Source organism: Acanthopagrus latus, chromosome 6, assembly GCF_904848185.1.
Source record: "Acanthopagrus latus isolate v.2019 chromosome 6, fAcaLat1.1, whole genome shotgun sequence".
NCBI lineage: Eukaryota > Metazoa > Chordata > Actinopteri > Spariformes > Sparidae > Acanthopagrus > Acanthopagrus latus.
In genome coordinates, this window is record NC_051044.1 from 11,466,072 (window position 1) to 11,487,731 (window position 21,660).

The following is a 21,660-nucleotide window of genomic DNA, read 5'->3' on the forward strand; positions in this document are numbered from 1 at the left end:
CTGCCTTTCCCTTAGCACCACCAGCTAGTTAAAATCTTATTTTTTTCTGATACTGTTATCAAAAGCTGTAAAACTAATTAACTCCTTAAATAATTTGTTCAATTTCCACCAAATCTACTGTGCCAGACATGTTTGATGACTGAAAAGTCTTCTGTCACTTTTCCTTGCATATCTCCGACAACGTTTGTCTAATAATGGACATTTTATTTAAAGGTCCAGTTCGTAGGATTGAGGAGGATCTATTGGCAGCAAGGGAATAAAATATTCATGATCAGATTTTTATTAGCGTGGAATCATCTGAAACTTCATATTTTTTTTCTACCTTAGAATCACACTTTAAATCTACAGAGGGACCAGATCCTCTTCCAGTCCACCATGTTGCACCACGGTGTTTCTACAGAAGTCCAGAACAGACAAATCAAACACTGCAGAGAGGGCCTTTCTCGTTTTTAGAGGCTAAGGTGACCAAAATTTTAAATTTTATCCTGATTCCATACTCGACATGATTCATGGTTGAGAACTGCTTTCAATATATCTTACTTCACATGAAGTAGTCTTTTTATAATATCTGTTTTTTGACCAGCCCATTCTCACTACCAACACATCAATACAGCTGCCTGGTCAGTGGCCCTGCTGTAGGTCGCTGTAGGTCCTTTCTTGAAGCACTCCTCTCATTCGGGAGAGAGAAGAAAACAAAGAAAAAACAAAAGAAAGAGAAAAGCCATTAGGCAGTTCGGGTGGTACGATGGTGCAAGTGATTTGTTTAAAACATTTTTTGAGGATGAATGTAAGCAAACCATGACTGTTTGACAATGTCAATAATGGTAAAAAGGTCACAATGTCATAATATGTGAACTATAAACAGCAAGCTTTATTTAGGAAATCTAAGCGCATTGGCATATTATACATTTTTAGGAACTTGACCACAGAGTTCTCTGTGTGCAAAACTGACGCATTTCATGAGTTTGGAGTGAGAACCTGTTTCTTTTGACACAAAAAAGTTAGGTTAGCTGATTCAGTGTGCTTCATAATGATACAAACTACATTGTGAAAATAATTTCCAGATGGCAGCACAACAAAAACTAACAAAATTAATCATACTTGTTCACTTCACGACTAAATTGTGCCACAGGAGCACTCATTGTTTCTGTCATTCGTATAAACAAAAGATACCAAACAGCCAGAATAATCTCAGATTAACAGGAAAAGCTCATTTTGCATATCACTTCCTGTGTAATTCAATAATCTGAGTTGATCTAAATGGCAATGACCTGATATCAATATGTGAAGGACCACTTTTCATTATCTAAAAACGATTACAGAAAAGGGTGATTCATTACATCTGTGATGCTTGTGAAAATCAGGAGTGAAGCTCTAGATCGAATCTCTCACACTGACATGATTAACATCCAGAATGCAGCACAGGCAGCCTTGTTTTTGACGGGTCAGTGGGCCCAGATTGGGAATAACTTCTCATTTGTGTCCTGTTTTTAAGAAGTTTAAGGACCCAACCCTCAAATTAGTTCTGAGGTCGGCTGCATGTGTGACAGTGAAAGCAGCGCAGCCTCTCTTCCCAGCTGTTTCCTGTCTGCCTGAAGAAGTGTGATGTGCCTCAGCATTTAAACCTGAGACACATCTGTTCTGCTCCAGAATGTCTTCAAAGGAGCTAACTGTAGAAGCTGAACTGTGAAGAAGCTGTGGATTTTAGTAAATGTGGCAATAAATCTAACATTCACTTTTAAGTAGCTGGGTATAAAAAAGTCCAATAATCCTTGTATGTTTTCTGTGCTTTTTGAACATTTCTGACACCACGATGAGTTATACTTGAATGTAACATACTTTATTGTAAACTCCTGATTCACTCTCCACTTGTCTTTCTCCCAACAACGACCTATTACCCAATTACCAACGAAGCTCCGTATGCTGCCATCTTGTGAAGAAGTGTTGAGCTCTGTTGTTTCCTCTGCACCGAAAGTGTCGAAAAATACATATTCCTGGAAACTAATTAAGCCTGAGAAGTGTTGCGTTACACACAATGCAAATTCCCATGCTGCGAGGATGCTACAAGGCCATCAACTGAAACACAAGCACAGAAATATAACTTATGCAATAAAATGTGTAAGTACTGGGTAAAACCCTGCTGTTGCTCATTTTCTGATGAAATAGTGATATAATGTAATTCAGTACATTTACTTTAATATTAAGCTTTAGTCCAATTTCTAAAATACCTAGGTCAGCAAAAATGAGTTGACAAATCGAGTAGTTGATTTAAAGAAAAGTAACTGGCAAAGATTCTGATAATTGATCTATCATTAAGTCATTTTTGTGAAAAATGTCAGAAAATGCTGTTTTCGGATGTCAAATATGGAGATTTCCTGCTTTACTCCACCGCATCAGGGATAGACTTTCAGCACTTTCAGCACTTTTCTGCTCATTTGTATAAGTGTTCTCTTTGCCCGTTTGCAGAGAAAATAAATTAATTTGAAACTTGCAATACTTTTGCTCTGGTGCAGCATTCTCTCTCTGTCTATAGTCCCAACTGTGTGGTTGCACTTAAAAACTCGGATTGGTTACATGTTACGAGTAACAGCCTATCAGCACTGTATAATCTGAATCTGTTTAAAGGTCAAATATATATTAATAGGGGCATTACATAGTTTGGAGAGGAAATTAAACAACAGAATTAATATTTATTTTTTACATCACTGAATAAACAAGCTGTTCTCAGAGGAAAATAAGGTCCTCGGAGCACTGTTTGAAGCTAGAAAGGTGGGAGGGTCCGCCACACATAAACAAAGTAAAACAGTATCAAAATGTTTTGTCCTTTAAGGTCAGTTTGTTTATTCAGTTTAATCAGTGATGAAAAAAAAGATAGTTTGTCTTTTTTAGTTTATTTTTTATTTAGTCTCTTCTGATTCAATTTCTGCCCTCAAACTACACAGTGCACATTTAAAGTTATCATATAAGCAAGATGAAGTGGAAGTCTAATGTAAGTGAAAATAGATACTTAAGTGACATTTTGTGCGATTCAGCGCCACCTACAGTTTCTAAGTGCAGCACCACTGACGGAAACACAAATCCCAGCTCTGTAAAAATTACACCATAACAATGTTGTGTGTTCAAAACTTGTATCTTACATGTATGTAACGCTGTGATCTGACCCTCTCGCTGAGACACCATTCATCCCCTTACAAGACTCTGTACCATCAACATTTGAAGCTGTTACTTTAAGGTGAAGAAGTTACATTATGTTCCTCAACGTGCACTACTTGAGTGAATTGTACTTCATAGCTGTCCATCACGGGCTATTCTAAATTTTGACAAGATGATTGACATTTTTAATGTAAATGTGTATCGTTTCCAGATGTCATTTATGGGTCAGCTCGACTCGTAATCGTTGTTGGTATGAAAGGAAAAAAAAAACACGAAACACTGGTCGATCCCTGAACTGTTTCATGTTAAACCGAATACCTTTAGGTTTTAGACGGACCAAACAAGACATTTACAGGCATCACCTTGGACTTGACATTTGTTGCATTGACATTTTATAGACCACACAATCAATGAAGAAAATAATCATCAAACTATTCAAATAACAAAGATCATTGTAAGTTGCAGACCCACTTGTACTTTCTTTTTTATATGCTGCTTTATACATCATTGATGTTCCCCTCAGGTATGTATGTTGCTGTAGCATCAACATACATACCTGAGGGAAACACTGGCCTTTTTAAACATCAAGTTCAGATTTAACGTACAAAATATATGATCAGTTTACTGAATATGATAGATTGTTCTGCCACCGGTTATGATTCATTCTAATACCACGACTGAGATTAACAAACATTATAACAATGATGAAATGCATTCCCTATGCATCCATAGTATCTGCATCTCTGACCCAGGAGCCACCTTTACCATCAACATATCAAAACATGAACAGTTGGCTCCAGCAGGAAAGAAACGAAACCCTCACCACAGGCCTGTTCAGCAGTGAGAGCAGCAGCAGTGCTCACGCTCCTGAATTCGTTCTGGGTTTCTCTTCCTTTGTGCTTTAAAAATAATACAATCGCCTTATCAATAATTTGAGACATAATGCTCCCTTTCTCAGAACTTCAGGTGTGGTTGAGCTGTCAGTCAAACGGAGGGTGCGCACATTGTTTGTAATTGAGTTTGGGGCGCCACAGTTTTCATTTTTGTGCCTGTTTTTCACCTCCGTTATTAGAACTGCATCAGGATGGAAGTGGATCGAGGAATTGCGGGATTATGAGAAAGGTTATGATTGCCCAAATTCTGTCTTTGTTTTTTAAGAAAAAGAATGTTTTAATTAAATCACACACAAAAAATGCAATTTTGTTCAAGTTTGCAGTTTTTACACAAGCTCCATAGCCTGAAGAGAGGTGACAGATTCATGTGCAAAGCAGAACCCACACGTCTCTAATGATGTTTTATTTTACATTAGTCTAAAATATATGACATCCTCACACTGTTAAATTAAATTCCCCTCTCCTTAAGGCTCATGCAAAGCCCGAGGTGGAACCATTCACTGCACCAAGCCAGTGATAACTCATTTTAAAAGTAATGGCTTGTCAAAAAATGGGGCACAGGGCTGTTGAAAGGGGAGAAAACAAATTAAATAAAAATGGATCGTTGCTTAACCTTAAGCTAACCATGTTAGAATCCATTAAAACACTGCATGAATCTGAGCCTCTTTCATGTGGCTTAAAGAATGCTGTGATCTCTGGGAACAATTTCAGAGGCGATAGATACAGCAGTAATGTGATTGCTTCTGTCATCGTGATTCAACAGATTACATATCTAATCGGTTTGTGAGCAGAGAATACCGTTTGCAGAGATTACAGACCAGTGGTGCCTCTTGCCTTTTTTGAAACTGGGCCGTTTGACGGTTTAGATGATCCACAGGAGGACAGATGGACGGACGAAAAAGACAGCGAGTGGGAGGGAGACCACCAACCACCTGGTTTAATCCGTGGTGTGGGAAAAAAAAAAGAAAAAGAAACATCCAATACTGTTGTTCTGATGTTTTTTTTGTTTTGTTTTGTTTTTTTCCCCCAGAGAGTGGCGCAAATAAGTGAATAACATGTGGGCATGGAGACACACTCTGTTGTATTTCATACATGGACGCTTTACCAGGAGAGGGACTGCACTGAAATGCAAAGCCATGCAGAATGTATGAGACAGGATTGCAAAGGAAGTAGGACTATATATAATGAAATTAAAGTGACTGAGTTGCTGTAATATCCCTGGGGTATATAGCTAGTTGTTTTATGGGGGGAGATAAGAGGATTTTGTCAGGTTGAGATGCCGGCTAATGCTATTGTTCCTACTGGGAGCATAAAACAGCAAAGGAGCTTTTCACACATCTCTTCTCCTTTTGTAGTGCTGTTACTGTAGATATCATTTCAAAAGCACGGGGTGGAGGAAGTGCAATATTGCAGCGTTGGACATCATATGCAATTTGTTTATTTATTTATATTTTCTTACATAAATGTGAGAAGCCACCCACAAAATGTTCCAATTCCGAGTGCGTAAAAAAAAAAAAAAAAAAATTTCAGAATGCATTTTTGAAAATGATCTATACAATTTTACACTTTTGATTCAGTTAGAGGATTCAAACGATTGTGATTGTGCGATACACGTCCCTGTCTCCTCTCCCGTCGCACCGTCAACAGGCCCCTAAGTTACTGTAAATGGCTGGGTTTTTCGTTCAAAGAGAGCGCGAAATTAAGTTACAGAGATCGTTAATGTTACCTTTCCTTCCCTCCCCTCCCCTCCGCTGACATCCTCCTCTCTCTTTACCGAATATTTCACCTGCCTGCGCTCCTTCACTGCCTCTTTTCACCTCCTCACTTATTAATCCCTCAAGCTAATATTGCTCCCGAGGATGTAACATGTCATGCCTATGTCAGGCAAATCACCGTGTCATCTACAACGCGTTGTTGTTGAAGGCAAACAAGACTCGTATCCTCCTGTCACTCCTCAGGAAACACACACACACGCAAAGAAAAAAACATGTAACACAATTTCAAATGGCACATTACTGAAAAGCGTGGCTGATATAATCTAATATCAAGTCGATCCCGGTACTTGAACCCGAGCTTCACTCTGGTGCGGAGCAGTTCCACTCTGGAGGAGGAATGATTTGCATTCAATCTTCAAAAAAGAAGCGTAGGTGTTATTACCTGTCACAATGCAACCTCACCCCAATCCGCCAGCAGCCAACAGGCCGTTTAAAAAACAGACTAACAAACCAAACTGACCCAAAGTCGCCATTGTTCTGTGTCTGGTGAGAGCCGCCATGTAACTCTGTGAGGAGCGAGGGATCATCAGCTCTTCACAGTCTTCGCACAACAGTTTGTCACTTGAATCAAGTGATGTTCCTCCACTAATAAGATTCATTATAGACTTTCACAGCTGCCTTTTTAAGATTAAAAGATAGCATTTTTTTTTTCTAAGGATTTTCATACCTCCACATGATTTATCAGTGTCAGGAATATTTTTACAACTGTACGTGAAGAGACAGTAACTGTTTTGTTTTTTGTTTTTTTAAATGAAAACCAGTGGGGGGGGTGAAATGATCCATAATGGAAGAAGGAGGAGAACAAGAGGAAGAGATGGAGGAGGAAGAGGAGGAGGAAGAGGGAGGAGAGGAAGATCACGGTGAAAGGTCATGTTTTTATTCTCTTTCATTTCTTGCAGAGGCCAAAGACACACTGAGTACAGTGTGTGTGTGTGTGTGTGTGTGTGTGTGTGTGTGTGTGCCTGTGTGTATCTGCTGGGACAGACAGTCCTCCATTGTGTTCTGCCGTGCTGTGTTGCATTGTGAACACTTGTGTGCTGATGTCTGTATATAATAACTACATTATTACTGTCAGTGTGAAAAAAGCAATCGGGGAAACACTCCAAGATAATGCGCAAACAGCCACAAGACGAGTGCGCGCACACGCACGCGTTTAACGCCACATAATCAGTAGCTGCAGCAGCATCAGAGCAAAAATGGAAAAAAAAAAAAAAAAAGACAGAATGAAAGAAAAAAAGAAAAAAAACCTAGGCGTACAAACTCTTTGCCACAGCGATGCCGAGATAATAACACAAGCCACGGGCGTGTTTAACTTCTGAAGAAAAATTAGAGGAAGTTGCTGGGAGCGCAAATAGATAAATAGATAAAGAGGACTGCTTAACTGGGAGTAAAGGGGAGGAAACGCACAGACAGCAGAGATCTGCACGTTTTGGAGATCGAGTAAAAGTCACACGTTGTTCAAACTGATGAAGGAAAAAAAAAGACAATACATCGATAAAATACGTTCTGTGCGGGTTTTTTGGGAGTCTAAACAACTTTGATGCAAGTTCACGAGAGGCTGCACATGCAGGAAAAAGTGTGAAATCTTTGCAACCAGCACCAGAAAAAATAAGATCTCTACGTGACCCTGATTTCCCTGAGAAGACAGGCGCTTCTCTCCAAATACACACATCTCACATCATGTGGCTGAATTAAAACAAACAAACAAAAAATAAGTAAAATAAGGTTTTTTGTTTTTTTCTTTCTTCTGAGGACGATAATAAACTCACCTTCCGGAGGATCCACTGGCACAGGAGAACTATGGTCCAGCCGAGAACCTGCATGTCACCTCCTTTGAGCGGACCACCCCGAATACCAAAAAAAAAAAAAAAAAAAAAAGAAAGAAAAAAAAGAAAAAAAAACTACACGTCTCCGTGGCTCAGCATAGAAAGACACGCCGCGGAATCCAAGCAATCCCAACAGGCGAGGCGACGAGAAGAGAGACGCAAAAACAAAGTATTAGGTGAGCAGAAAAAACACGCGTAAAGTTGTGCGTTTGTTCAGTCAGTGTCACAGCGGGCTCTGCGGGGGAGGCAAACTTTGAGCGGTGGCTTCAGTTCCTGCGGTCCGCCTCATGTGGCGCATCCATGCTGTCTGCCGCCGCTCATGCCGGACGCTCGCTGGAAGTTTGGAGGACGGAGGCAAAGCGGGGATTTCAGCGCAGATCATCAGCGCTTCTTGTGTTTTGGGATATTGGCTGGCTGATCTCTCTCTCTCTCTCTCTCTCTCTCTCTCTCGCTCTCTCTCTCTCTCTCTCTCTCTCTCTCTCTCTCGCTCTCTCTCTCCGTCCATGCGCGCGTCACGGCGCACAGCAGCTCTCGTTTTTACTGGGAACCCACACTGACCACAGCCCCACGTTTTCATATTTAGACCTGTCAGTGTCAAAATAGCTTGACTTTACTCACCTCAGCACTTAATCAGAGAAGATGCCAAGAATTGTGCTTTAGATTCATTAAAGTTGCATGCAACGTTGGCTTAAAATATGACTTCCAGATGCCAACTTTCATCCATTCATTCATCGTTCCAGACTGGACTGTTAACTATTAGTGGATCGGTAGAAAATGTATTAGAGATTTGTTTCACTCTGATTACGTTTAAGCCCTTTTTCCGAGCTAAAATGCCAAACATTTCCTCGTTCCAGCATGACAAATGTGAGGATTTACTGCGTTTCTTGTTTTGTTGTTTTGTCTTTTCTTTCTTTGCTTGGAGGAAACAAGCAGTTTGACTGAGTAGATTTATATATATATATATATATATATATATATATATATATATATATATATATATATAGATATATAAAACCAACAGCAATAGTTGACAATTGCAGCCCTATTTTATACCATCTCTCATCTGACATGTAAATCTTTCCTTTTCATGCAACATTGGCTTTATTATTCCAATTATGAATAGAAAACAAATTAAGTTGACCCGAAATGTGGCTCTATCTGCATCCAGACTGAGTTTGGATAGATAGATAGATAGATAGATAGATAGATAGATAGATAGATAGATAGATAGATAGATAGATAGATAGATAGATAGATAGATAGATAGATAGATAGTCTTTACAGTAATATGTGACTCTGCCTCACTGTCTTTGTGACATCCTCAGCACTAACACACATGGTCAAATGGAAAACAATCATCATCTTACACAAACATTTAAGTGACTGTGTGTGATGGAGGCCAACAGCACAAGCTGGCTCGACTATAAATTCCCAGAAAAACAATTTTGAAATATTAATGTTGCATGGATATATTGGGGCAGCATGGCCCCACATCTCTCCCTGATGGCCAGTCCCAGCTGCTGCCTGCCTGATTGTGGACCTTTAAAATGAACTGATCTGGGAGGCGCGCTGTTCGCTCGCCTGCTTGTGTTTGTGTGTAGATCGGGGCGTCTGTCTGCCCGATTGTCCGCGTGTCTGTCGGTGTAGCCTTATATAATGCTATCAATCAGTCACAGATATCTGGGCTGAGCGACTGGCAGACGTCTCTTCTGTGCACACATAATGTCCATCTCGACTTTCTGTCTGTGTATGATGAAGTGTGCTCCTTCTGAATAACTGTCCGTGTGAATGACTGACCGACCTGCTAACTGTCTATTAGCTCTCTTCTATGACTCTTCATCTACTAGTCTGTCTTACTGTTTTTTTTCACGTGTCTCTCTGTCTGTGGCTTTTTTAAATGTTTACAGCATGTCCATAGTATGCTGTAACAAACGTAAATATGTTTCCCCGTCTCTCTCAAGAGATTATGTCCCTGAACCTGAAGATATAAATCACTACAGCGCTTCCTTCTTCACAAGCGCACCTGTGGCATCTCCTCCTACTCCTGGTCTAGCACTGACAGAGCCAGCTCTGTGCACTGCTGGCCAAAGTGCTCATCATGCTGATGGGCTAAGGGGTGGGTAAAATAGGGCTGGCCTATTCTGTGAGACCCTGTCACAGATGGAGAGGAGTGTCTGTGTTAAATGAACTGCCGTGTGTGACTCTATATATTATATGTTAAGGATCTGCAATCACTCTTTGATTCAGGCTTTTTGCAGTCTGTCTGTGGAACTCATCAGTGTGAGAGTGACACAGCACTGCCTCCCTGCGAGGCAACGAGTCATTGCATGCAGACTTGAACACTGGGAGCTTTCACCAGGAAAGGTAATGAAGTGGCATACTGGGAAATACACTGCGACGTACACTAAGTCTGCAAATTATTGGATGATCAAAATTCCGGAGCAAAAAGAGGAAGTTACTCCTAATAACATGCCTGCCGAGGCAAAAATCTCAAGTTTGCAGTGACATAGCTGAATGTACTGTCTGGCAGGTTTAGAGAGACTTTACTCCAGGTTCAGCTGATGTCATGATGATGAAATCCACAGGTAGTGACACTAAAAAATTAAAATCTTGTGCTACAGAGAAGTATCACATATCTGTTCGTTAACGGTGCACTATGTAGTTTTTGGAAAGACAACTTAATCAGAAGAGAAAAGAGCTCGATCAACTAATTTTTTATGCTTTAACAAATAAACAAACTGTCTTAGTTTTCATGATTGAATGAACTGAATAAACAAACTGACCTTAAAGGACAACAAAGACACGAACAAAAATAAACATTTCTGACAATATTATTACCTCATTAATATTAATGAAAGTTAATATTTGAGTTTGAATTTCTTTCTCCAAACCTACACAGTGCCCCTTTCGGTAGTTAAGTGTTCAGAGAGGTGTTTAAAGGAGAAAAAAAAAGATCTTATCACCTAGAAATTACATTTGTATTGTGCAGATTATACCACTAATTCACAACAACAAACATGTTTTGAAAAACCCATGATGCTTCTCAAATCATCGAAATAATGAGGAAATAAATGTCGCAAAATGATTATTCTGTTAATCCTCAAGCACCATATTTGATTTGTTTTCCCTGCAATATCTGCTCCTTCTGTGGTAACTAAACCAAGCTAAGACATTTCTATAGCTGTGGTTAGGAAATCACACCAACATGCAGCAGTAATCAGATCACAACCAACTAAATCCCCCTCCACTAACACTCACCTTCCAGGCAGGTAGAAGAGCAAAGGGTGGCTGTGAAACTGATGAAAAATGTCCCTCTCTAAAGCCAGTGCTTGCTTTGTCTGTTAGGGGGTTCTGTAGAAACATGGTGGTGAAGTATGGTTAACTCCATGGCAGAGGACCCGCTCCCCGTGCCCATTCTAAGGTGACAAAAGCACAATGATTCTTAGGCTTAATAAATAATATCCCATTTCTAATTTTAACCTCCACCCCTCATTTTTCCCATGCCCCCAGAACAGGAAGGGGGGGCTATTCTTTAAGACCTTCATACTTCATCAACTGTCACTGATGATGTTTAGGTTGAAGAACGTGACCCAAAATTTCTGATGTGCTGTCTTAAGCTGTGGTGATATATCTTGCAATACTGTGGGAATCTCGGTATTATCACAGTGTTATTTGCTATTTTATCTGATGGAGATAAAGATGCATAGACGCTCAGAATTCATTCACAACTCCGCCTCATCAATGAAGTCATCATATCAGAAAGAAAGTGATTTATGGGCTAAAATCAGCAAACTGTGGTCCTACCCGGCACGTCAGCTGGAGCTGTACCAAGTGGAGCAACTTTGCTGGGGACTTTGAACATTGAAATACGTCAAAATGTCAGACTGTCCTGCACATATCAGCAATAACAATGAAACCCTTAGTTGGCTAGCTAGTCGGCATCAGGACCTCTGCAAACTAGCAACTGTTTAGTGCCTGTTATAAAGAAAAGGACCATAATATATTAAATATGACAGAGAGTTCACATAACCCCCGGTTTGAAATGTGCCGCTGAAACACCTTTATTTGTTTTTTTGTAGGATTTAAACTTAATCCGACCCGTCTTCCCCAGCTCTACCCCAAAACGGAGAGGGCAGGGAGGTGAAAGGTGGAAAAAAAAATCTCTTCTAACCAAACAAAGAACTAAGGCTACAAATATTATAGATCTTGTGTCAGAGTCCTTCACTTCCATGCCCATCCCACCCTGACCACCTATAAACAACTTGTTGTTGGGATGTCTTAGCAATCTATATACGCTAATGTAACTCAGGCAGTCATGACATTTTTCAGTTCAAACAAACACACAAACATAGTTCATATGCTCAACAAAGTAAACCACACAAACATAGTACACAGACCATCAGAGTAAGTTACTCTTTTAGTATCCGTCAATCTTTCCACTGCTGTAAATCAGTGCGTTACACCCACTGCTTCATCTTCAGCAGACCATGAAACCTTGTCTATCAAACACAGCAGGTCTCAAAGAATGTGACCATTTCCCATTTCCATCACTGCCCTCCATTCAATCTACTGTGTGTGATTTGTATGGCCACAGCATACTCTGTCCTCCTGTTTCCCCTAATTTTTTTCCCCTACTGTCGGAGAGGGGTTGCCGGTGTGAGTGCAATTTCTGATCCACATTGGAAGTGGCAGGTGAATTTCGCCCAGCTGCTCCCCTTCTCTGTTCCACTTAGCAGCTACGCTTCTGTTCCGAGTCACTCGGTCGCCGCGTGGTTATAGTAAATGAATGAACATGCTCTGAGCAAGAGCGCAGTGCATCTACTTTCACAAATATCATCCTCACATCGTTATTCCTCTTTTACTTCCCCAAATGTCAGCAGAAAGTTTCATCATCTCCAAAACTGCACACTTAAGGGATGCTCATGTTTATCATCTTCATGTCTGCAAACAAATTAGGCTCGGTATGTATCATTATGGACAATAAATTACAGTGGGGACCAAGTAGAGGTACACACATATTTAACCATTAAACAGCCTGAAAGCAGTTCAACATTAATGTCTTTTGATGGATTAGGAGAAACATAGGTGGAGGTGGAGGAGAAGGGTGGTAAAGGAGGTTGATTAAGGAGGACAACAATGTGAGTATGACAGAGGAGTATGAAGCTGGAGGGGAACCAGGAGAATCAGCAAATTAGGTAGAGAGGGGCATGGGTAGGACAAATGGGAGGCAGAGGCACAGGAAGAGAGGGTGATAAAGTCTGGAAAATGAGGAGACGAAGCAGGTGGAGGGACAGAAAAAAAGATTGGTCCCAGAGACTCAAAGTAAAGGTGGGTTTCTCACAAGAACCCAGGACGAGCCCTGGGCTTTGAAGCCAATTGGAGAAATTGTGTAAGTACGACATAACACGATGAACTGGGATGGTGATACACCTACAGAGAGAAAGAAAGCAATTTTCATTCTCAGCATTTTCATTGAAGTTAGCAGTTGGCTAATCCAGAAGTTAGGTGCTTTGTAGACTGTAGACAAGTAAACAGAATCACTGTGATGTCGCGCCAACAACAACTGTCACTTCTGATTAGAAAACTGGTGGTCGATATGCAGCATACCTATTTCTCTGAGGTGGCCTGCCAGAGTGAAGTATATGTGTGGGAAACACTGTATATGATCCATCTAAAACTGTTAAATAATTGCCAAAATGCACTTTATGCACTTTAGCAGTTTTTCATTGATGGTTCTAACAGTAAAACTGGCTATTACCAATCCATAAAGACATATAATTATGAGTAATTGCAAGAATGCCTCAATGTACAGAGCATGAACATAATTAGCCCACCCTCTGACATTTTTCGAAAGCTAGAATTCTTTTTGCTAAAAACAGGCGTCTGTGCAGTCATTGCTAACGTGTCCCTGAAAAGAGTGTGAGAAAGAAAAAAAAAAAAAGTCAGTATGAATGACAGATTCCTTTCCATCGCATGAGGAGCTCTGGTACACACACAATTATGGCGCTCAGCCACACACATACCCACACAGACACACACCTGCTAACACATACATTGAAGCGCCGATCCTGGGGTGTCTAACTCGGAGGTTAAGGAACACAATGAAGAGAGGTCACCTGGCAGTAATGGAGCCTTTTGTGTGTGGAAATAGTCATTTCCCTGTGTAGTCTCGTGGTATCACAGCAGTGATATGAAACCCTGTCATTTTGTTTTCCTTTCTATCGATTTTAGAAAGGAGAACGTGTGGAAAGGAGAGAAGGGCGAGAGAAGCACAGCAGAAGAGCACGGGCTGTGTGGCTGTTGCGGGTGTTAGGACTATGCCATTGTCATTCAAATGTTTTGTTGCAGGAAGGGAATCTGAGAGGAGAATGGGAGATGAGCACTAATGGGGAGCAAAGGGAGAAGTGGTATAATTGGATTTGATTACGTCTGTCTGTCAGAACAGGACAGGATATAATATGCGGCTGGAATTATTTTGACAGTGTGGCAATGTGGATGACTCTTTGTGAAGTTGGTCCGGTGTGAGGAATGAGAATTGTCTCGTGTGAGATTTGCATCAGCATGGCTTTAGGGATGGCAATGTCTGTCGCTGGGTCCAGAGTGAAATATCTCACCAACTGCTGGTTGTACATTGATGTACATATTCAAGACTCTTGTGGCACTTTTCGTCTAGTGCCACCATCAAATTGACATTTGTGCTCTTGTCAACTATGGCAAAGATTGTCATTGATTTTGATACAGATATTTATGTTTTCCAATGGGAAAAATTGCAATAATTTAGGTGCCTCCCTAACTCTCCATTTTGAGCCATTATTAGCTCAATTCTAAATTAATTTGTCTACACTTTTCAAAGGTCAAATATCTGCTTAATGGTGAGAGGAAAGGAGGAAGTGAGGAGAAGAAGTATAAACAATGAAAAGTTTGTAGGGGGAGGACTTTCATTCAGGAGACCACTGTTTGTGTCCAGCATGAAACCAGAAGTCAACAGTGATTTATTTTAGCTTACTAATGTAGTGAAATTAGGACACACACATAACATACATTGGGTAACATGGGTTACCCACCGTATAGGGGGGTTTGTAAGGGAGGTTAGAGAAGTAATAGGATTTTAACTCCAAACCACAATGTTTCCTGAACCTGAGTCGTTTTCTAGACTAAACCTAACCAAACTATAACTATACCACAAAGGTCCAGTACGTGTGTTTCTCTAACGCTGCTACAGTCGTGTTGTTTTGGGAATAGTGATATATGTAATTTTGGGAGCTGCTGACAATCGACCTATTCAGCAGTTCAGTCATGAGGATGTGTTGGCCTATAGACAACATCTCGCTGTGACGACAACTTTTGAAAACCTGCACATCGTTCTTTTGAGTTTACCTTATTTACTACTGGTAGTTAAAGGTTATATATAAGGCCTCAGGATGGCCATGAGGAATGAGTACTGATTCCTGGACTACAGATAAGACTTGGATTGAAGCCGGGAACTGGTCGATTCTAGCCTGGAGGCATTGACACTCTCAAATGCTGAAAGACCCTAAACACTCCTTGACCAGAGGTTACATCCCTGATGTGTCCGAATGCATCAGATGATGCACAACATCAAGCTTACATGAAAACACTTGCATAATCCATCTCTGGTTTCACAAAGAACACAAAGAGTGGTCACATGTGTAATGAGTACATTGTCGTCAACTGGCTGAATGACACTTAATGACAACATTCATTATAAACATTCATAAAGACTCCATATTTTGAATGAAAGGTGCCATGTCAGTCTGTATACAACCCTTCAAAAATCCTACATTTGTTTGACCTGTCCACCACCCTAACAATCTCCAGATTTTCTCTTTATATTATGATCAGTGTTTTGAGCATTGAATATGGCAGTGAAAGGGTTAACACCGTAGGAAGTCGAGACTCCTACAGACGCTATGGGTGCGTTTGCATCAGATACTGAGGGACAGTCACAAAGCTGCCATATTTGCCGCCCAGAGTAGGAAACAGGGTTACTAGTCAGCTCGTACTGAAGCATCTGGAGAATGAGCCTGTGATACTGATGTATGAATGAAGCCATTCTTTCTAGATGCTAAGCTCTGAACAAACAAACAAGCAGATTTTTATGAGCTCAAACTGTTACACTATTCACATACAGTATAGCGAATTTCCAGTTCCTTTGTTTATCTGTGCACCTTCTCACAAAGACTCATTTCTATGACTGAGCGCACCTCTATCCTCCACTGCTCCACCACATACAAATATAGACAACCCGACCACACAAATCTACAAAACACACAAATAAGATGCAGCCTGCTGGAGCCGGCTCCACTGCTGTTGTTGGGGTGTTGTTGTATCAGCAACCGTTGAAGATAAAAGCCCCTTTAAGCAACAATGGTTATAAATTACCAAAAATAATCTGGCAGCCAGGAAGCATACAGGGCCTGTCAGCACTCCACAACTCCCCATCTGTCACATGCACACACACACACACACACACGCACACACACACACACACACATGCACACACATACACGCACTGTAACAGCAGCAGCATGCATCTGCTCCCACCTCCTCTAGCCCCCCACCCCCATCCCCATCCCACCTTATTAAGATTCATATCCCCGAAAGGTGACTTCTCAGTCGGGCACGGTGACAACCCCTTCGCCCCCCCAACCACCATCCTGCCCCACAAGCTGCCTGGAGGTATAAGCACAGTGACAGGTAGCTCTTCGTTCCCCTGGGCCCTGGGCAGGGGTGCAGAGGTGGAGGTGTGTGTGTTTGTGTGTGTATGTGGGGGGAGTTCAGGGTAGTGTAAGTGACGAGGAGCAGGATTATCAAGTCAAAGATGCCCCCTGTAGATAAGAAGTCTCTCGGGGAGAGAGCGCCTGTCTGAGAGCTCTGGGAACTGAAGCCTCTCTTTCCGTCTCTCTCGTCCTCTTACTACCTGTGTTGCTCTTGCTCTCCTTCCGTCTGTCTGTCTGTTTTTTCTATATGTCTATTTCTCTCCAGGTTTATGTACCTCTCACCTCCTACAGCTTGCCGACCTTTTTATCCTCTAACACTCGCTCTGGCTCCTCCTCTCCCTGTGGCACTCCTAACTCCAAGCACTCCCTCCGCACTCCAACAAATGAATCTAGCCACTTGACTCCTGATCCGCCATGCTGTTAAAGCAAATACTCAGCACCCCACAGCAGACATATGGGGGGGCAAAGATGCACTTATTCATTTTCCCCTTAGATTTTAAAACTACCCTCTTAGATTATCTTCCACTGGAGCATGGCTACAACTGTGTTTGCTCTATTTTATCCCACCATACTTACTGTAAAGCCTGTAATCAAACAATGTTACACATGTTTTGACTCACATGTAGTTTCCAAAGACTACCACAGAAGAAGCATGGACAATGTTGTTGTTGTGGAGGGCTTTGCCACTGGCTAAGTAACCCAACATTTTCTAGTTTTGCTGCTTCATAAAAAAAGCTATAACTATATAATGAGGGACATTTATTGTGAACAATTTTATTGGAAATTAAACGTATTTAGCATCAAAATAGCGATGACTGTTAGATAATAATACATCCAGGAGTCAGAGCCTATGACCAGAGTGTCCTGTCTCTACTGCTGACATCTTAGATATCATGATTGAGGCAAAATATTCTCGTTGATGGCACTGAATAGACGGTCGCCACATTAAAGTCTGCACAATAGTATTGGTGTTAGGAGGTAATAGTTACAAATGGAGAGGAGAGGTGCACATTTGCCTGCAGACACTTGGACTTGGACTTACTGAGTTTGAAAGAGACGATCATGCACTCACAAATCTCTTCTAGTGTAATTAAATTCTTGCCCAGACAAGCTGGCTTCAGGATAGTGCACACGGAATTTATGTTGTTTTCTGGCAAACGTTCAAATTAATTCAAACGCAAATCATATGCTTTACATTAGCGGACTGACATAAATTTAAACCGGTCATTACAGTTCCAATATTCATTTTTTCCCCACTTTAGAACAGAAGCGACAAGCTTTGTCAGGGCATCATAGATACCTGATTAATTTATTTGGGCTTTAATATTTCCTAACAGCTAAGCTAAACATATTTTAATTTAGCGATGTGTGGATCTTAGCTCTCATTAGGACATTTGAATGAAAACTGGGATACATTCAAACGTGCAGAGATGTTACACAATAGAGCAAAAGTGAGCTATAAATCACTGTACAAGAGGTCTTCGGGCAACTGTATCCCTCCCTTGTGTGCAGCAGTTCCTCGGGACTATAGATCCTGTGAGTGGTGGCCAGGGAGCTGATGTTGTCAGGGACATTGAGAGGAGAAGGCCAAATTGAGGGACTTAAGAAAGGTTCTGGTCGGTGGCACCCATCAGGTGAGGTGTTTAATGAGGCGGTCCACGCAGACAGGCGAGGCTAATACCTTCACACCAGGCTGATTAGTGTGAACCTCCCCTAGGCTGCCAGCCAGAAGCAGGACTAGGTGCCAACCTCGCCCTCATTATTACTCTTCAAGCAGCCAAGGAAGAGACTGGATTTTATTTTTTATTTCATTTTTCGCTCCCAGTGTAGTCCCACTGTACTTCTTACACATTTCAAGGCTTTGGTTACTTTAGTTCACTGTATTGGTGTTGAACTGATGTCTACATGTTTGCTGAGATTTAAAAATACATAGTGTAATTCATTGCTAAGCATAAAATACGTATTTTCCACTATAACAACACTGAAATTACAAACATGACAATGGAAGCCAAGCCATAATAGATGTCTTCAAAGTGTTTTTTTTAATTTTATTTATCTTTTTTTTAATCACCCTTTTCCATGTTATGATATTACTGAATCTAGTCACACTGGTTTAGCTTCCAGATTTCTGTGCAAACACATGCAAAGGGACATTGGTTCCTTACTATGCCATTAAGCAGGTTGGGGCTGTATGTACTCAAGAGTAAGAATTTGTGAAGCTAGAAAATAAAGCCTATAAAACACGGTATGAATGATCTGGATTTTTTGTGTTCATTTTTTTTTTTTTAAGTCTGCATACTGAGATATCAAACACCTTAAATCTTTGATACCTCTGTTGTGATACTGCTTCTCACTTGCATGGAGTACACACAGCTGTATCTACAATACAATACAGAGATACATCTGCTTGGCCAAATCATCACACAGTCATTATCCACTCAACCTCATGCAGAGGGAGAGTCAGGTGAAGAATTATAGTCCACAAAACTTCTCTGGAACAAGGGACACAGTAGTCACTGAATGTACAATTAAATGTGATGACTACATTGCATCAATACTGGTAAAACAATAGGAAAATGAAAAGTTAGGAGTTGATAGAACAATAGTTTGTCACACTGCCTCCTGGTAGAACTAATCAACAGCTGCAGAACGGCAGCTTTGACCTGCACATGACAGCGTTCTGGTGGAAAGGTCCATGTGATAACAACTGCTGTGTAAGGGGCTCTTGGCTGCCTGATATAGTGTGGTTGTAGGAGAAAAAAAAACCCACCCACTGCACATTTACAACACAAATGCAGCTAACGGCAGCCCGGCTCTTTACTCTTCACTGTGTACAACAAAGGCTTTGAGCCCTCAACATCATATGGCATAAGCAATTAAATGTGTTTGCAAGCTACAAGTGGAAAAGAAGCCTTTGACTGGAGGAGACATTTTTTACACCATGGACTCTACAGCAAGGAAACAAAAAATCGAAGAAACAAACTTCTGCTATTCTTTGTTTTAGCTGTTTTAGCTGGGAGAAAAATGCCATACTTTTGTTCCTCTGGTAAAGCTGATGGCTCCAGTCAGCTGTCAGATTCCAGATGGACCGATGAAGTCAAAGCCCTGACCGTGTCCCTGGCAGAGCTTTACACTGCAGGTACCATGAATTTATCATGACTGACCCGAGATGGAACGCACTCAAAATGTCACAGCGTTTGTGCAAACAATCAACAGAACAGCCCGTCTACAGTGTGAGCAATTACACATGCAGACTTCACCGACCTACCGACAACAGCATGCACACGCACGTCATTAGCATGCATTGTTCAAACTGGGATGCAATGCTTAGGTCCTGTCCTTCATTCTGAGATGCAGATGGAGCAGGGAAGGGCAGGAGATGCGGGTTAGCAGCGATGGGCTGTGGCTCCTAATGAGCTCCTTGGTGCCATCCCATCAGCACAGGGCTGGGCTCCCCTTATGTTGCATCCTGGGAGCTTGTTAAGAGACATTCCCATTAAAACAATCATATGCCAGCAATCATCCTCTCCATATTTTCTGTTTATATTTAAAGTTACTGGTGTTTGTTATTTTGGTTACTCTCTGCACCAGCCTCACTGTGGTTTACCTCACATAAGCCCCTTTTCCCACTCATCTTACTGCCTCCTCCCTACATCCACATCACCCGTTATTCAGGCTCAGTATTCAGATTGGTAGCGGTGGATTCCCTGGGGAGCACATCCACAGTTTGACATGTTTAAGAGGGATCAGAATGACAGGAAGTGGCGAAGGGAAACGAGCAACCTGGAATGCAGCAAGAGGTATATAAGGTATGCATGTCTAATGTTGAGAGCTGGTAAAAGATGGAGAAAAGATGGAGACAGTGGAGAAGAAATAAAGTACGCTAGCTGTAATGTATTTGCAAATGGAAGCAAGGAAGAGAATTTGGAAAGGGAAAGGACTTCATCCAGCGACATTGTCTTCAAACAATGACATTCATGTTGCACTACTCGGCATGAAGGATATATAGGAATTATGTTTAGTGAGAAGGCCACTTAAAACTTTCTACACAAGGGATCTTTTTTGTTTTTTGTGCATTTGTACAGCCATATCTGTAAACTCTGTGTCAAAGGTTCCAATAATAAGGTCGGGGAATGCCCATTGTTCTGGCAGCCAATTATCACAAAACCCCATTCCAGACACATTCCACTGAGTCAAAAAACACTGCTCCCAGATAGATTTTAAAAAAAAAGAAAGAAAGAAAAGAAAAAACCTGAAAATTAACTTTCTCCCAGGATTTTCTCACCAAAGCAGGTGGTTAACACTGATGTACAGAGAGCTGTTGCAAATGAGATGATACACCATCTTGTCTGATTGGTCAGGTTTGCAGAATGTTGCAGACTGGAACATTGCAAGTTTCAACTTATCTCGTCACAAATCTTTGGTCTGAATTGGGCGTAATGCAATTTAATCGCTTTCAGACAAGATTTCACTTTCACACAATTTATCTTGACTGTCCGTTAGTACTGAATACTCCGACGTAAGTTGGTGATACCAGGGTGTGTATGTTAGAAACCATAGGTATTCGGAGTAATGTGTATTTGTTTCACATATCTACACTAGTTTAATACAGAAGACAACACTATGTTTGAGGTAGGGTGGATTTTAAGTTGGTGAGTTGTTAAAAAGGACATTTGACAGAGCAGTGCTGACACACAGCAACCATATACTTTTGCTGTTTCTGTTGTATACCTGGTAGCAGTCTTCTAAAAATCAAAACCTTTGTCAAAGGTCCCAGTTGCTTAGCCTTGGTTATGCCTCAGCCATTGTCACATACAAATAATAAAGGAATATTGAACTGATAAATATAAGCACAGAAACATTTGCAGATTAAGTCAATGTTAATATTCTTTTTTGATTCAGTGAGGAAAACTGTAAAACCCAGATGGCATCACAACCTTGAAATGAGACTTGCTAATGTGAAACAGCTGCATATGAGTGTAGGTGATAAGTTAGGAGAAATCAAAGAAAACAGTTGGAAGAGGATGTGAGAGAAGAGAAATATGCTGTTAAATGTAATTAAAAATCTATGAGAACGGCGGCCCACACTCTCATCACACCTTCTCAAACACTATGCAGGAACAGCACATTCACCATCGAGAGAGGAACACTTTCAGACATTACAAGGTTTAACATTTGCCAACAGCTCGTACCTGATCTGTGCCTTGTCCAACAATATTTGACACTCACCCAAGGTTGATGCCAACAGAAAACAGTAAAGTACAATAGCGAT

General features: G+C 41.0%; 1 protein-coding gene across 6 annotated transcripts in view; it reads right to left on the bottom strand.

Annotated features, from left to right (window-relative positions):
- The window catches only part of LOC119021868 (neurexophilin-4), a 114,658-nt gene that overhangs the window by 38,320 nt on the left and 54,678 nt on the right, over positions 1 to 21,660 (bottom strand). For 2 of the 6 annotated variants that reach the window (XM_037102419.1, XM_037102425.1), the window contains exon 4: positions 10,906 to 10,998. The exons of 2 other annotated variants lie outside the window; for them this stretch is intronic. In XM_037102419.1, the coding sequence (XP_036958314.1) occupies positions 10,906 to 10,998 (93 nt within the window). Of the gene's footprint in view, positions 1 to 7,590; positions 8,067 to 10,905; positions 11,064 to 21,660 lie in introns of those variants that run through there. 2 more of the 6 variants (XM_037102420.1, XM_037102421.1) reach the window with 2 other exon arrangements.